The following is a 16,755-nucleotide window of genomic DNA, read 5'->3' as shown; positions in this document are numbered from 1 at the left end:
AGAGGTCGCGGGAAACTTAACATCCGAAGTTATCGGTACACTCAAGGGTAAATTCGATGACTACACACGCATGACCTCTTATGGATCGCTGTATTGAGTTATGTCGCGGCGACTGTACATAAAATGCACCTCAATGCTGCCCACTGCGGCCTTTGGAAATCTGATAACTTTTTATGTCACGCAGTTAACCCCGGGAAGATTAGCCCACCGGGTCACTCATTTTGTGCAGGGACCGTATGGCTACATGGAGATCGTTGAATTATGGGGCCACAGAGATTTCAGATTAGAAGAATTAGAGGTTCATAATGGGCACCAAAGGGGCAGTATTTGTGTAACAGTTCACCGTGTAGCATATGCCCCCTTCAGTGTCGGAGTTATTAATGACCACATGAAATATTCTTACAGACGACCCTTATTCCCCAAAAGGTTACAGAATGGTACAATTAGCCTCCCCTCTGACCCAGCTGCGCCGGCGATGTCAGCGTAAGGAGATGTGCTGATGCATCTGCGTGGACGGGACAGCGTGCTCGCTATAAGGTACTTAGGATCGTGTCGTGTGGGACTCGACTGGGTACCGCGTCGAGCAGAAGGAGAAATGATGTGGGGCGAGCGGTTCAGAAACACGAGCAGGGTCGGAGATGATTGGCGTGGAGCGGGTGACCCGCGGTGGCGACGCGGGGGACATGGCGGGGAGCGAAGATTAGTGGCTGTGCGCTCGCCACATGACACAGCCTGTAATAACCTGCTGCCACTATCTGCACCACATTCACCTGCTCACGCTGCTGACCTCCCGCCTCACAGCCATGGCAATTGGCGCAGATGTAGGGCAGCAGGCCTGCCGCAATATTCTGACCTGGTGGTGCAGTGCCGCACACTGATACACCAAGTGTCAGCTTTTGCATTGTCACCTTGACCACCTTGGCCTCCGCAATCAGAACCTTTACCATTGTCAAACAAGATTCCTTTCAGGCAGGCTGATTCGGCAATTTGGCACATGTGCCTCCCCCCACCCCCATGTCAGCCCGCAGTTCATGAAAAAGGCAATCTCTGCAATCACGCCCGCCAATGTCATTGTGAATGTCACAACGCATGCAACTCAAGAAGCAATATCTTTCTTCCCGGAGGATTTGGTGTTTGGGATTATGGAAATGTCTCTTAACCTTGCACCTGCCTCTCCAATGTGGCAGCATTAATCTGCTCTCTAACAATCTCTGTGTGCCACAGGGGCGCAAGTCCAGGCGTGAGAGACGGGCCTTCCGAGAGAAGAGGTTGCGAGGTCGCAAGATAAGCCCTCCAAGGTATAGCCCATCTTGCCGTGGTATTTTGATTCCGGCCCTCTCAGGGCACGGTGACAGTGTGGAGTGGGGAAGTCAGGGGTCCCGGCGGACAGCCGTAATGGCCACGTAATGAGCCAGAATGGGGGTTTGGTAGAAATAACAAGGACAGGGATTTACCCCAGCCAAATCAGACCATGTCATTTCTGCTGGTACATCCTGTTTCAGTATCAATCTTACAACTGTCAAGAACGCACACGGAGTTGAAGAAATTCATGAACCCAGCATTCATTTTCTGTAACTGTATTATGTGTATTAACCAAAATCTAAGTCTTGCATGTTAATTTGGTAATAAGTGTAAAACATTAAGTGTTGAAATGAGTGTGCTGTAAAGGACAGACGGGTGATAGACTTAACATGCCCCTTCCCAAGACAGGACGTGTCTGTAATATGTCACACAGTCCACTGCTGGGTAATACCTACGTTATAATTGACTGTCAAAGTGCATGTTTTTTATAGATGAATAGGTAGCGTCTTGCGACGTCACAGAACCGGGGCTGTACATAGGTGGTAAAGAGAGGATACCATCACATGTTTTTTTTATTAGCTGTGGCATGCTATCTTTTGGCAGCCATCCATTATGTATTTTCGCTACAACCATTACCCCTACTAAACTGTATTGCATGATTAAGTTGATATCTATTGATGGCATGTTTTGCACCATGGGTTAGCTCCATGGAGGGGTATCACTCCCGGGGGAATCGGAGTCACCGACCCTACAGAATCCTACATACAGATGCCCATTAACGGCACCGCCAACTCTTCAAGCTAACACCGCCCATTTTCGGCGAAACCAAGTGAAAAATTCAAGTAGGCCTGCGAGAGATAACACATTGCTTACATCGTCGTGTTTTAGGGATAGCGGTATGTGACGGGAGCGCACCTGTGAGGCAATGTCGGCTGGTGGCAAGTCATAGAGTATGGTTAGCGGGCAAGTGACCCGCTTCGAGGATTTACTCATCTTAGCAGATTGGAGGGGTATTACAGGGATCACCCTTCACACGGAGACCCACATTAGCACTGTCGTACTGCATAATGCGGAGCGCTCTTCGGTTCATCTTTAATAGACAGGGCGGTCGAACAGAACCGCATACTGCCGTCTTAAAGCTTAGCACTGACCAAATCAGCCGACATGTGCCTCTGGGACCATTTCTGTAAGTGGACAATTTGCACAGTCCACCCCACAGTAGGATGTCTGATTGCCCAACTCACCATATTTCTTTCTGTCACACAGTTACGCACGACGAGACAGCCCGACGTATCAGCCTTACAGAAGGTGTGCGAAACCGTTCGCATTTCTTTTATTCTTGTCCGTCACAGTTGGTAGTCTTGTCTATGAGTGATGTTTACCACAGGTAGAATTGCGTTTTCATGTGAATTCTTTTATTCTAATCTTTGCTATGATCAGCATCAGATATATTGTTATGTCCAGGAGTAGCCTTCAGCCTTTCTTGTTGAATGTCGTGTTGTGGGGGGGTAGGGGTGTTGGTATCAACTTGCCTGTTTGGATGTCAGCAAACCTAGCTATCGTAATGTGTGTGCAGGAATTTTATTGCATGTGTTGTGACATGGCAATGCGTTTGGTTCATCAGTGAGTTTTTCTTGTACCCTGCTGAACAGAGAGTCGTCGGAATCCAGCTCCCGGTCGCGTTCCCACTCCCCGGTGAATGAGGGTCAGGTCACATTCATCACCAGCTTCGGTGGCGAGGAGAGCCCGTCCCGAGCCCAGCAAGCGTCCATCGGACCTCACCTGCCGTCGGCCCACCCTCCCCAGCACGGATCCTCCTCTCGTACCGATCAGTCTCGAGCTCAGTCCCGGTCGGTGCACCAGTCCTTCGCCTTTCAGATACTCTGCCATTTGCTGGACTTCAAACAGAGTAACGCTCTCAGGGTTAATGCCGGCAAGGGGGAAAGTCAGGTTGTGGACATTAGAACGTTTTAGTCCAGACTTTAATTGAACTGTGGGAAGGGAGGGGAATTTTCGGTCGCTGCGCAAGATAGAAGTCGTCATTACCTGGAGGTAAGAGGTAGGTGGCTGCGATGAAAGGACCATGGACTTGAGTTATGCTTTTGCTTCTATGAGGTTAGGCCAGTCTGTAAAGAAAACCACTGCAATGATTTTGCTGTACAGCCAAGCACTATTGTTGTTGTGGATGTGTTTGTGAGTGTGCAAATAGTCTAATGGCTGATAATAATCCTGTGTTTATTTCCCCCCGGCAGTTCTGAGAAGAAACACAGACGGCGGAGTAGCAGTTCCAGATCGAGGAGCTCGTCCAGCTCATCTTCCAGGTCATCATCCCGGTCAAGGTCCAGATCTCACTCCAGATCTCACTCCTACGACAGACACCACTCAAGGCACGGCCGGGGCTCCAGAGACCAGAGTAGGTATTCGCGATCGGGATCTAGGGACCGACACAGGCAGAGACGCACCCAAGAAAGGTCACATGAACGAGGAGGACGGTACAAAGATGTGTCTCGGATGTACCACGGCAGGTCGAAGAGCAGATCGCGATCTCGAGACAGAAGGAGGTCGACGTCTTACAGCCGCCGCAGGTCAAGATCAAGGTCGGCATCAAGAGACCGTGGCCGTCGCCGGAGCCGGACTAATTCTCCAGCCCATCGAAAATCGCGCACACGAAGTCGAAGCCACGATCGCGCAAAGAGCAGCAGTGAAAAAAGGGAGCTTGAGGCAAAAACTACTAAGTGAGTAATAGAAAATAGCTGCCATTAACAGCTGTCTATCTTTCTATCCGTTTGCATTTCCCTTCTAAGATTGTAAAATCACCACTACTGTGGGTGTGACAGCTACATATGGCTGATGGCATACGGAATAATTTGGTTCTCATTTTGCTGCGATGTCTCTTTCTGTCTCTGTAGGCCTGACACCCCACAAGCTGGTAAAGCAACAGAGGCCCTGAAAGTCAGTAAGAATCATTGACATTTTCTTGCTTATTGCTCACATCAACTGTGAACTGTAACTTCTTAGCTCATTGTAATTTCATGTGCGTCCTCACCGGCTTGAACTTGGCACTGTAAATTACCCAAGTCAGGCGGGATGAGCGCACCTATAAATATGCAGGACGTGCCAGACCTCCGTAAGGTGGTGGAATCTGCATTACCCATTTTGTCGCTAACGTGCACTTTTCAAAATGTGAATGCTACCTGGTGACCTGTGCCGGTATTTTGATTCGCTCCCCTAAGAACATTTACTGCTCACCTTTAAGAAGTTGATATTCGGCAGACAAACAAGCCGTGCCTGAGTCAGAATGTGTTTGTAATTTGGCCCTAATGACCGTTTTATGAATCCCCCTTTTTGCCAATTCCGTCTCTACCGCCCAGGGTGATGTACACAAAGGTTGCCGATTGCCAATAAACGACTGTGCAAATTCAGAGCTTGTGCAAAGAAGGGACCAACTTCTGCATGAAACACAAAGATGCTAATCTGATCACATGAGAGGGAAGAAAATGCACACCATACTATAAGGAATTATGTGTATTAATTCTCCTCTCCCCTGTGTACCTCCCATATGCATGCAGTCTCGCGTGCGCAAGTAAATTTTATCTACCGTTGCTGTTTCGGAGTTGCAGTCGAAACAGTTGACCCTAGCGCGAGGAGGGCAGCTGCTAATTACCAGTCCTTAATTGGTGAATAATAACGATATCACAGATGCGGCTGGATGCCATAAATTCCTGTGTGGGGCTTTTTTTTCAAGCAGACATATTTCATGCTTGGTGGCTCCAAGTAGATGTGCTAGCATTTCAGAAGCATTGTAAAGTGCATTAGGATGGTTGGGGGGGTAAGAATGTCCTTGGGTTTTTTTTATCTTCTGCGATCCAGGCGGTGACACCTGTGTACTTCACGTAGATGGGATCTGCTCTGCCCGCTGTAGATAAAAGTTTGGCGTGCCCCCGGGGAATGGTAGCCAGTGGGTGAAACAGTATCTTACACGTGCAGGACCGGGGATATCAGATCACGGCGTTCGGCTGCACCGCTTCCATCTGACACCTGTGTCCCCACCTGCACTAAAGGTTTTGGTAATAAGTCCTGTCGGAGAAAGGTGCTTAAGTCATGAACCGCAAAGGTGGGAGATCTGGCCCTCACGGCAACTCAGGAAAGCTAATACCACAGCATTAGGAAATGAAAACCCTCCTGAATGGCACATAATCCGACACAAGAGGGGTCTTTAATTTTCTGGGGTTTCCCTGTGGTTGGCTTGGATGCCAAGGTTGGAAATGATACCCTTATGGGGCTTCATGGTAGATGGGATAGAGCTTCACCTTTTGCTCCGCTATTTTTCTTCAATGTGACATTACTTTACTAGTCCAATAAGCCTGGACTCGCCAGAATTATTCATCTATGCAGATTAGGCTGGAGCCTAGGCTTTGTTTTGTAGAGTCTAGCCTCCGGCAACAACTCCTGCTGGTCATAACTCAAAACTTGGTGTCTACCAAGCAAAACAAAGAGGAACTAATTGAAATTTATACCGTAATGTGCAATCAGAAATGAGACTGGGGGGCCGCCACTGCTTCCTCGAGGTTGTAAAAGTGCCATATCTATTCAATTAATTACACAGGGAGGGAACAGAAAGGTCTGATATTGTATTGATCCTTGTCGCGCTCTTTGTAGTCACAGAGATGTATGTTTGCTGCTCCCCTGTTTGTTTGGGATGACCCAGCATAGATCATTCCATGATGGCTGCCGACCCCACACTCTCCCTTTTGAGAAATGCATCCGTCAAGCCGTTAAACCAGCCCGGAAAGCACCTGTCATGATTTGGCTTGTTAATGGCAGTCCATCGTCTCATTTGGGACACTGACCTACCTACAGTCATCTGTGAACCCCAAACTTTTGTGATCGAGAAGTTTTGCATGTCGCTTTACATATTAAAACTTGATGTGTTATACATATCAGGACAACATGGGCCAAAGTAACTCAACGTAAAAGAGTCAAGTTAGTGATTGTATGTATTGATGTGCCTTCCTGTTATACCTCATACCAGCCAACCTTTTTAACACTTTGCAATGTTCCATTTAGAAAATACTTTACACATATTTACACCACATCACTTTCAGTGTGATATCTAGTACGCATCTTCTCAGAAAATACAATGCCGGCCTTTAATATGCTTTAGCGGATTCAAAGGATATTTGCCCGCATCTTTAGAGGATGAGCAAGATGAAACAAGTGGCATCACCGGAGGCATTGTTGTATATTTCATGTGTCATGTGACTCGTGGTAGCCCTTCATGTATCACGGCAGGAGGCAAAAGAAATGGAACGTTTTGGATCCTACCAAAGATCCTACCAACAACTGTTCCATCGATTTTGGAACTTTTTTTGTACCTTACACTTCAATATATCATCATTACTAGAGAAAGAGGAATAAAGAGGTTTGAAGAAAGAATAATGTTCCATCTTTATGACCACCACATCTAAAAGATGGTGTTTTTGAGGCCTTCTCAAGAATGTCTTGAACACCTGGATATACGTATCTGATTCTTAAGTGTGAATACCTCTGGGATATTACTGATGCTGCATGAATAGATCTCTTTAAGTTTTCTAGATGTGAAAGTCTTAGGAATTGACAACACAAGAAAACTTGTCTGCAGGTAAATTTGGAAGGCTACCCACATGGTCACATGGTGCAGGGTAAGAGAGTGATGCAGGGAGACTTGGATAATTGTGTATTGCAAGGTTTGTTGGTACAAGGCATGTCTAACTCTTCTGCTCTAACCACAGGCCAAGTTGACCCCCCAGGAGAGACTGAAAAGGAGGATGCAGCAGATGTTGAACAAACAATGTAAGTAACAGGTCAGAGGTCACGAGCACCACTGTTCCAGGCCGCAGCCTCTAATTGGCACCATGGACAGCTGCCCCAAATACTGCCGATTTAATTACACCCCTCGCAAAAATGAGATGCGTATCTCTACCTGGGTATTAAGGTTGAACTTGATTTACTGTGAGACCAGACCCTCTCCATGCAAACCGAGTAGCTCTTGCATACCCAGATTTTTGTCCTTTGTGATTTCGTGACATACCAGTGGATTATATATGGCAGGATCACAATTTTTCAAGTCAGCTTGTCTAGACCAGGTGTGCAGAGGGACCAGCACAAAAAGTCTCTTTTGAACATCAAAGTAGTCGAAACTTTTGAACTGTTAACAGACAAAGACCTTTTCTGCTTTTTTTCTGTCATGACTGCGTATGACAGATCTCTTAACAGTCATATGGCGAGTATGATAGTGGGTGGAAAGGTTTTTTGGTCACTCAAGATCTTTTTCGTAGAAGTGGCTAGCTTGCATGTAGCTGATTTCTGTCGGAACCTATAACTGTACATACATAAGTTTGCTGGTTTATTGGTGTCAGAGTTGGCCTGGCTAAAGTGACAGTTATTTTTGATTTATAGCAGGAGTGTGCCTGGCTTGTGCAGGATTAGCAGGGCTGATTGAAATGTGGCTTGGAGGTCCACTGATATTTTCGGAGAAAATACCTAATATTTGCGTAGCCCCTATCTAATTGGCAAAAGATGGCTTGATTTATGTTGTGGGTCATCACGGTGCATCCCTCGGTGGGTTACGAATTAAGATGCCCCATCAAAATGCAGAAGTTTGTGTGAAGTATGGACCTGTCCTACATCTGTCAACCCGGGCATTGTTGACCTTGCACATAACGTGCTGCAATATTGATCTGTTTTGGGCTCTGATTTGATATTGATGTTTCTTATTTACCTTGCCCTGCCTGTTCCATAATGCAGCACATCTAGCGTAATGGGGGTGTGCCAGAGTTTGTGGGAAGACCAGGGAATGAAATGCGTCACTTATTCTGCCTTAACTGGGCACAATGCAGCCGAAACTGCCTCCATAATTAGCTGCAAATTGTTAACGAGTTTGGAGTATGCGGGGAATCTGCTGGCTTGTTTAGGGAGCCGGGGCCCGGTTGATATTTAGGACCCTTTAGCGTGGTTGATATGCAGGTATGTTGTCACAGAGATGCCTCATTACAGTCCCTTGGGGACAGCCGGTAGATTTTCCATGCAGACAATTTCAAGGTACCTTTTCCCTCTGCGGGGAGATTGCCAAGTTCAACAGCAGAATGCAAATTGTCCGTCCCGAGGATAGCACGTCAGATGGAGAAGTTCGGCAAATATTTCATCTCCAGTGTGCTTAATTGCTGTCACCCCATGCTGGGAGATTTTTCATCTGTGCGAGCGCACTCGCAGCTCCCGTTGTCTTGGTAACAAAGACAGATGGCTAGAAGGAACAGACAGTAGTCTCGGCAGAGCGCGCTGGTCCTCTGCCCCTGGTTACAACTAAATGTATTTGTAGCCTGGGGTGACAAGGAGATAGCGCTACCCAATATCCCTTCATCTCCCCGGCACAGTCCAGATGACTTTCTGCATTTTAATTGTATTTTTCTCATTTTGTGTGTCCCCCAGACAAGGCCGACAAGAAAGCTGCTGCCAAGAAAGAGGAGGAGAAGGAACAAGAGCGCCTGGTGAGCAACGGGAGATAGAAATGCACAATTTTAACAAGAATAACCAACGTGCATTGTCAAACATACCCACAGATTTTACATATAGATGTATAATCTGTGTAAGGTTTGAAATTCTGCAGGAGTCCCAAATTACAATCACTCTTACTTCAACAATCATTTTATAACAATAATCATCCGCAAGTATACGCCCCATATATTTGTGTGTATACAAACTGAATTTGCCCAATTGGGATTTGTTCTGTATTATCATTTACAGCCACTGGAGGAAGTTTGCAACCCATGCACACCTTCATGATTCACTTAATTGTTGCTTTCATAATGAGGCCTCACATCATGACTGTAATTTGTATTGTTTGAAGAGACAGGTTTAATTGTACTGGTGATTAGTCAGCTATGAATAAGATACAAGGTAGTCAATATGTATTGATCGAAATTGCTACGTGTGCCATATGTGAGGAATACTCCAATCACTGTGGGTGGGGAGGGGGGAAACACAAACCCTGCACGAAGTATAACGTTTGATCAAGGGCATTATCAGCATTTTGTAACCTAAAATTACACTGCGGTGTCTGCAGACAAATCTAATGTCTACCCCTCAGAAGTTGTGAACATGCTGGAACTCCAGCATTGCCCACTCTCCTGCAGGTTCTGGCACCTGTCCAAGCCAGCTGCCTTACGATCACTTAGAATTTCATTTGTGAGGCAAGAACTTGACGAAAATAGATAGCACCTTCGTCTGAATGAACATGTACAGTTTAGCGACAACCTCATTGACATGCATAGTCAGTAAGCTATATAAATTTGGTCTGGGGTGAGGACTATGTAGTGCTTGAATTTCAGAGCTGTATTAACAAGCCCACCAGTTCATGTTCCACACATGGTGAGCTCTAGAAGTTCATTTCCTACCAAAGTACCAGTCCTAATGTAAAACAAGTCACAGCATTTCCAGCCAGTTTGAAAGATGCAGAAATAAAAATAACTCTAAACTCACAGGCAAGAATTGTTATTGTGGCATAAAAAAGGAGCTCCCACGCAAAGTGAACTTGACAGTGGTAGTAGATGTTCCACCTTGACACGATTCTGAGTACCGCACCAAAATATACTCTTGAGCTGGAGGGGAGAATTAAACAGAGTAGCTCGACGAGCGACCAATAAATTGGGGAGTCATCCAGTTTGTACGTCTCCCCTTGCCACACATAAAATGGCAAGCCCTTGCCAGGATTGTACTCCTCGCTAGCCAATCAGCACTGGAAGGAGATTCTCGCGAATCCGAACTGTCCCAAAGTAAAGTCGAAGATTTATCACCCTACTTAAGGGGAAGAGTAGTTTGGACGGATCCACTGTCAGGTCAACTTTGGAAGGTTGGGTTTATGTTTGCTCTCACAGATTCCATCAATAGGCAAGCGCAAATGCAAAGGAGGTAATGTTTGCGTCCTTGCATCCGAAATGTTGAGGTGGCGTGACAGCAGCAAGAGGGTCGGAGGGAGAAGCTGTGAAGTGGTTCATTGAATATGTATGTAGGTGTAATTATGTTGTAGTGGTGGAGACCTGTTGATGGTTATAGTATCAAATTGGGACGCTTCCAATTTTGGTATGATTGCTCAGACGAAGAGGACAATAAATACTGACCAATGAGGAAGACCCATGTCAGGTTAGGATGTACATGTGCTGCTGAGGGCCTCAGGAGAGTCCTCTCCTTGGTGCTGAATCTCCGGCTGGATGCGCACAAATCTAACCCTGCAGTCTGGATTCTTGATTTTGAATTTCATTTCACGGCCAAAGCCGGAAAGTCACACGTAATGCATTTTGTAAAAATCCCGCACTGATTGCAGAAAAGACGCAACCATTTGGACTGACCCTAACCCATTTGCGTCAACTCCGCGGTATTAGCGGTAATACAGCCCTACTTTAGAGCCCTGACAGTGGCAGCTTCCACCACTTCTGCAACTATATCTGTCTGAGATATGGATACTCCTCTGTGCTCTTTGACACGTTAATGCAGTCCTAATATTCTCTCTTCCCCTTCCATTTAATTGTTCCCAGGAACGTGAGGAGGAACTGCGAGACATGGCCCGCAAGATGCGACGAAGGTGGGCACATTCATGGTTTAACAGGATCTATGTGCTGCCTGCAGTAGTGCTTGTTTGTGAAATGGCAGTGCAGCATGTCCCCGGGGAAGGTGTCAGTTGATAGAGCGAGTCCCAAACTGCATTGTCACGGCCGCTACAATCTCACAGCCACACACACCATAAATAAGTAATACGATCAGAGCAGCAAAAGCTTAACATTACTTACATGAAGTTCACATTCGTTCATGCATTGCATTCCAAAAAAACAAGCCAACGTCTGTAATTACAGAAACTTCATTAAGTGTAATTTGCACATCCTTTTGTGATGAATGTAAGTCCTCTGGAATTTTGGTTAACGATTTCTGAAAGCATGTCAATAAGGTTACGGTACCAGTTTCCTGTTTATTTGTTCTCCAGAGAACGAGAGCGCAGAGAGCGTGAACGTGCGGAGGAGTCACGACATTCTCGCAGTCGCTCCCGATCACGGTCGCCTAAAGGTTAGCGCCGTTAACGTGAAATCTGGAGTAAAAGCCAACCGTGATACAAACTCTACCTACGGGGGCATGCAACGTTTATCTGTGTGGGCCCCACATGAATATATCTGGCTGCAGTTCTCCTTCAGCTGTTGTATTGCCGATAATGCCATTAAGCCTTTGTTTATGGTGCAGATATGCAAGGTGGCTGTTTAAAGGAGCCATCCACCTATACATTTTTCATGTCCATGGTCATCAGAGGTTCCAAATAATCTCCATCCATCATGCATCAAAAACCAATTTTCTCCTTGTTGATATGGAGATTTTCTGATGAGTGCTATCTGCGAGATGGACATGCATGTATAATTTAATGTTTACCTGCCTCCTCCTTATTTTGCAGGCAGGAGGCGTGAGCGTGAACGATCATCCCCTCGAAGGAGGTACACACGCACATATTGTTATTTACTGCTGCATAAAATTGAGAACTTGTTACGCTGGAGTTAAGCATGCAGATAATTAGTGCTGGTGTATCCCGGTGGCTGGGATGCTCCGCTGCACCAACACTTGAATATTCAGCTAGTGTCCTAGCAGAACTAATGCACAGATGGCAGTGACCGCAGCTCAACCATGTGGCCTGCCTGACACATCCTCCCAAATTTTTTATTCATCAATAGTTAATTGAAGCATGCCAGGGATATGTATGCAAACAACACGAACACCTCCGGGTCAAGATGAGGAATTCGTCACAGAAATCAGATAAGGACGGCGCTCGGCTTTTCCGATATTGAGCCCTCTCCCCACCAATTTGGCCCGTCCTGGGTAATCTCTGGGCAAGTTGATGGAATTTCATCTGCGGAAAAATGAGGGGAAAAGTGATGAGCGTAATCTCCCAAGTGGTTTAGTGGGGACATATTCCTACTGCCTGGGACATGGCTGAGTCGGAGTGACTGTCCCCAACACTTGGGGAAATTTTTGGACAGGTGGTTTGAGTAATGACAATATTTCTATCGGGGAGAAAATCAGACCTGCCCAATCACATGGCTGGATGGTTGGGGTCGTGTTGGAAATGGGCCACAGGCTGCAGGACATAATGTCACCCCCACTCAGCCGCTCCGGCGGAAATCCATAATCCGTATGCGCATGTCGCACCACTGCCCCACTCACGACAAAGGCTGAAATATTCGTGCCGCTTCGGGTCCATTTTCCCTGCACGTCTGCTTTAAGGCCTAGGTTCAAAGGCGTCTGCCCCTCTCATTGGCTGGGGTAGGCTCGTCCTGCGGAGATAAAGGCTGAAGTAAACTATTTCATGTCATCGTAAGTGCACGTCCATATCAGATACACATGACCCCGTTACACACTTTTACGACCTAGAGAGCGTACCAATAGCGGCATAGAGAGCTTTGATATAGTTACCTGGTCATCGCCAATGTTAGCTAAGACGATATTGTCGTTTTTTTCTCCAAGGCGGTCTAGGTCGCGCTCCCGCTCGAGATCGCCCCCGCGCCACCACCACCGATCCTGAGAACTGGGCCCCGAGTCTGCTGCATGGAACCTCGCATCAGCTGACTGCATCGACTTAGCATAAGGAGGAAAGCACCAGTTATCGATGGACATCACATTAGTCGGACATGATGGATCCCACCTGTCAAGTGCTATGGATGGCATTAGCAATTGGAGGGAATTTTGAAACGTTTAACGTGCACCGTGCCAGCACGACAACGTGTCGGGACTTGGCTTCGGCGCAAAGAGCCACCGCGTTGTGGAGGAGGCGGTGTTAGTCTGAGACGTCGGAGGTGAATTCAATTTGTATAGGCATATTTGTTTTGTTATCACGGAAATTAAATCGATAAGCGGGCAAGGGCAGTGGAAGTTAAGTGCCCCTCGGGTTCCCAGGAATTGGTTATAAGGATTAAATGATAGCCACTGACCCTCTGAAGTGATATTTAGGAAGTAGATCAGCGGGGCTGTGATGAAATAGCCCCGCATAGTGAATGGAAATCGCATACATTTGTAGGCTCCTCACACCACCTCAGTCTGTATGTTTAGGCAGTGGACATTTTACTTCGTACACTTGTCCCAAACTGTGAACAATTGCATGTACTGTAGACGGCTTGGTATTCAGAGCGCTGAGCAGGAGATATAAGATTGCAATGTTGAAGTTTTATCGATACTCGAATATTGCAAGAGATGATCCATGCCTGCAGGCTTGTCGCCACAGTGAGATGTGGCAGAGATTGCACCATCTCACAAGTACCTCCATTGGCACATCCCCGATGAATCTGCTTAATTTCGCTAATCTGTCGGCAAAGACTTGGTAAAGACAAATAGGCTGCCTGCAGAAAAATGAGAGTCCCTTCGCAAATTCACTGTGACTGCCATTTACCGGAAAATGTGATAAGGGGGAATGTTCTCCGAAGCACACGGGATTCCCGACCGTCCCTAATGCTCGCTGCAGACGCATCCCGCGGTGTCGTGTCACCATTATTGATATCAAAACTTGTGCAACAACAAGAGAACAAGAGAGCAAGTTTTTTTTTTTTATAGCTTTGTTGACACATTTGATCTCGGTGGAATCTATCTCTGTTGGGATTTGGGGCCATTCCAATTTAGGGTGGGTTGGAAAAGGCAACTGTTGTATGTGAGATAGGCTGGGCTGTAATCAGAGAAACCTTACATGAGGGACAAAGTCTGCAGGGGGCTATGGCATCGGACAGGAAATCTGTGTGCAAATGAAAAAGTCATGACAACATATATAGTCCTTGGTCCTTATTCCAGAGAATGTGGACAACATGGATGCCCCCTATCAAATTAATGGACATGCATAATATTGTACTGAAATAGGACTGTCTCTTTGGCCCTGATGTCATATGACTCTGTGTAATTGCACTGGGGAAATTTTCAGTTCACAACCTGTATACTTCTTGGGAAGGGACCTATTATAGCAAAGAGAAGGAGGAAAAGCTCAGGGGACCTGAATTATGCCGGCACCTCATCGTCTGTGTCATCCCTGTACATCATTATCACCCCAGTGTTGCGAAATGTCAAAAAACGGAAATAATGTACCAAAATGGAGACAGAACATGACAGCGACTTTATATAGACACATGCCGAGTTCACGCTGTTTACCGACTCTGTGTACCAATTAGTTGTTAGTCCATAAACATGCGCCGCAGGTGTGTGCCACCTGAGGTATGGTAATAAGCCCGGAAGGTGTAAAAAGGCACCAAAGGCATTTACGAATGTCCACATAGAACGTGCACTTAAACTCCAAACTCTCTGTATGTGTGCTCTCTGAGGATGCAATCTTCCATTTATTGTTAGCAAATAATGTTAATTGTTATTGTGAGCATCCGTCATTTGTGGGGAAGTGCAAGATGCACAGTTGTAATTAGCAATTGCCAAATTAAGAGACACTGTTGAAGCTCTCTGTTGGTGGTGTCTAGAAGTGTTACAAATGTTTCTACATAGGAATGGAATAAAGAATGCATGTATATATGCTTACAGAATCGACTGCTTGTCCTCTTTATGAGTTCCTTCTGCTATAATTCAACCTGTCTTAAGCGCATCAAGATCGGTCCGTCCTGATTTCAGAAATAAATGAGATTTGTGGTTGAAGATTTCTAATGACGATATTAAAAACTTGGAGAGAATAGGGGAGTGGTGGTTTATAGCCATTTTGCCTGCAGTTGTCATCATAAAAAGGACTCGTAACTTTACCGAGCATGTCCTTCAGAATCCCTAACTTAAAGAAAGTAATTTCAAGAGTGTTAACAAAAATGGCCCACCGATGAATAGAAATCTTAGCCCGGGACCTTCTTTTATAGGAGATATTTCAGTTTGGAAGCACAGAGGGGATTGGTGGTAACAGTAGAGTCAGAAGAAATCAAAAAGAGTAGAAATCCTTACTTGTTAGATGGAGATATATGTCTCAAGGACAAAAGTTGATGATGTGTGGGTGTAGAAAGTCATAGACTAGACTTGTCATGTTTCTTTTCACAGTTCAACCATGCACATTTTCCCTCTGCCTTGTTTGTGTGGAACTCTAAACTTTTAGATTAGAAATTTTGGAAAAAAAAAATTCCACTCTTCTGTGATCGTCCCTGCAGAATGTTTGTTTACTTTGTCACGACCACCCCATTAACTAATTATTGTTGGTGTAAACCCTATTTAATATATAACAGAACTAATACTTCAACTAACATAGTTATTAGGGATGTCCTTACAGCTCAACTAGTAGCAGCCTCACAGCTTACCTTTTGGTTTCAATTAGTTGGTAAATGGGAGACCCGGTTCAATCCTGGGTCAGGGAATCTCGGGTTTGGGCTGCACCTGTCTAAGGAAAGGACGTAAAATGGGGGTCCCGTGTTTGAGGAGGTGCCTCGAGCAGGATAAAGGGAAGGGCTAGCAACCCCTCCCCTAAAAATATACCCTGCTACTGAACAGTAAGGAAACTTGCCGCCCTATGTGTGACTTGGCACTACAAGAGTCTGAACGAACGAATGCACTTGAAATAAGGGAGTCAAAATTCATGCTGACATAAAAACTTTACCTTCTTAGATTCTAAGATGGACTTGCCCATATTAACAGATCAATAGAAAACATTCAGTACACAGATTCTTTAATTCTTCAGATGACAACACGCAGACATCGAACATACTTCACTCTACATTATAAATCAAAGGCAATAAAAAGCACAAGACTCTCCGAATATCTCATGATACATATTTGGACGATGACTCAGTCTGGATGATTCCATTGTAGTGTTGGTGGGGGGAGAACATTTGTGTTTGCCAGATCAATGTTAACATCTGAAATGTTTCCTAGCAAAAAAAAAACATTTAATCAATCGTTGTGTCAATCTTTTATTTTTATTGATATGCAAGAACATGGATGGGACTGTGTTTTTTGTTGCAATACATTGCCTTTATTTACTGATCATGGAAAAAGCATTTCAGATGCCTTATGTTGATATTTTGGACGACATGGGCAACGAATAATAACCTCCCTCGCGGAGTTGGTGTGACCCGGTATGAGTGTAAAATTGATGGTATCCAAGGGTAAGGCCACAGCAAGTAAATTTAATGGATGACATCCTCTGCAGACTTGATATAATGCTAGAATGTTTAAAAAAAGATGGCCCACAAAAATAACAGGATGTCCGATTTAAGTTGAGACCATGAACGCTGTAACAAGAATTAAAGCCACAAAACATGTTATTTGCAATTAGCCTTCGGGCAGGAATTTGCAATAAACTTATTATTGTATTCAAGAAGTGCAGAAAGTGACACTAGTGTGGTAGCCTAGTATCATTACAACAGTGACTACACTCGAGCTTATTGATACCAATATCAATAAATCCATGATGATGATGACCAATCCTACAAC

At 45.4% G+C, this 16,755-nt stretch overlaps 1 protein-coding gene and 1 long non-coding RNA gene across 6 annotated transcripts in view; one reads left to right on the top strand and one right to left on the bottom strand.

Moving 5' to 3' along the window:
- Window positions 1–14,876, top strand: part of LOC136432287 (CLK4-associating serine/arginine rich protein-like) — a 47,632-nt gene extending 32,756 nt beyond the window's left edge. For 2 of the 5 annotated variants that reach the window (XM_066423448.1, XM_066423449.1), the window contains exons 10-20: window positions 1,225–1,298; window positions 2,569–2,610; window positions 2,955–3,152; window positions 3,555–4,037; window positions 4,212–4,254; window positions 7,074–7,134; window positions 8,770–8,828; window positions 10,872–10,918; window positions 11,315–11,394; window positions 11,771–11,810; window positions 12,835–14,876. In XM_066423448.1, coding sequence (XP_066279545.1) covers window positions 1,225–1,298; window positions 2,569–2,610; window positions 2,955–3,152; window positions 3,555–4,037; window positions 4,212–4,254; window positions 7,074–7,134; window positions 8,770–8,828; window positions 10,872–10,918; window positions 11,315–11,394; window positions 11,771–11,810; window positions 12,835–12,892 — 1,185 coding nt within the window. In that variant the 3' untranslated portion in view covers window positions 12,893–14,876. Of the gene's footprint in view, window positions 1–1,224; window positions 1,299–2,568; window positions 2,611–2,954; window positions 3,153–3,554; window positions 4,038–4,211; window positions 4,259–7,073; window positions 7,135–8,769; window positions 8,829–10,871; window positions 10,919–11,314; window positions 11,395–11,770; window positions 11,811–12,834 lie in introns of those variants that run through there. The other 3 variants (XM_066423450.1, XM_066423452.1, XM_066423451.1) reach the window with 3 other exon arrangements.
- LOC136432288 (uncharacterized) lies at window positions 12,010–12,896 on the bottom strand. Its single transcript, XR_010755496.1, has 2 exons — window positions 12,784–12,896; window positions 12,010–12,644 (listed from the first exon to the last, which is right to left on the bottom strand). It is a non-coding gene; the product is annotated as an uncharacterized lncRNA (long non-coding RNA).
- Window positions 14,877–16,755: the final 1,879 nt, after the last annotated feature.

Source organism: Branchiostoma lanceolatum, chromosome 4 (genome assembly GCF_035083965.1).
Source record: "Branchiostoma lanceolatum isolate klBraLanc5 chromosome 4, klBraLanc5.hap2, whole genome shotgun sequence".
Taxonomy (NCBI): Eukaryota; Metazoa; Chordata; class Leptocardii; order Amphioxiformes; family Branchiostomatidae; genus Branchiostoma; species Branchiostoma lanceolatum.
This window is presented reverse-complemented; position numbering and strand designations above follow the sequence as displayed.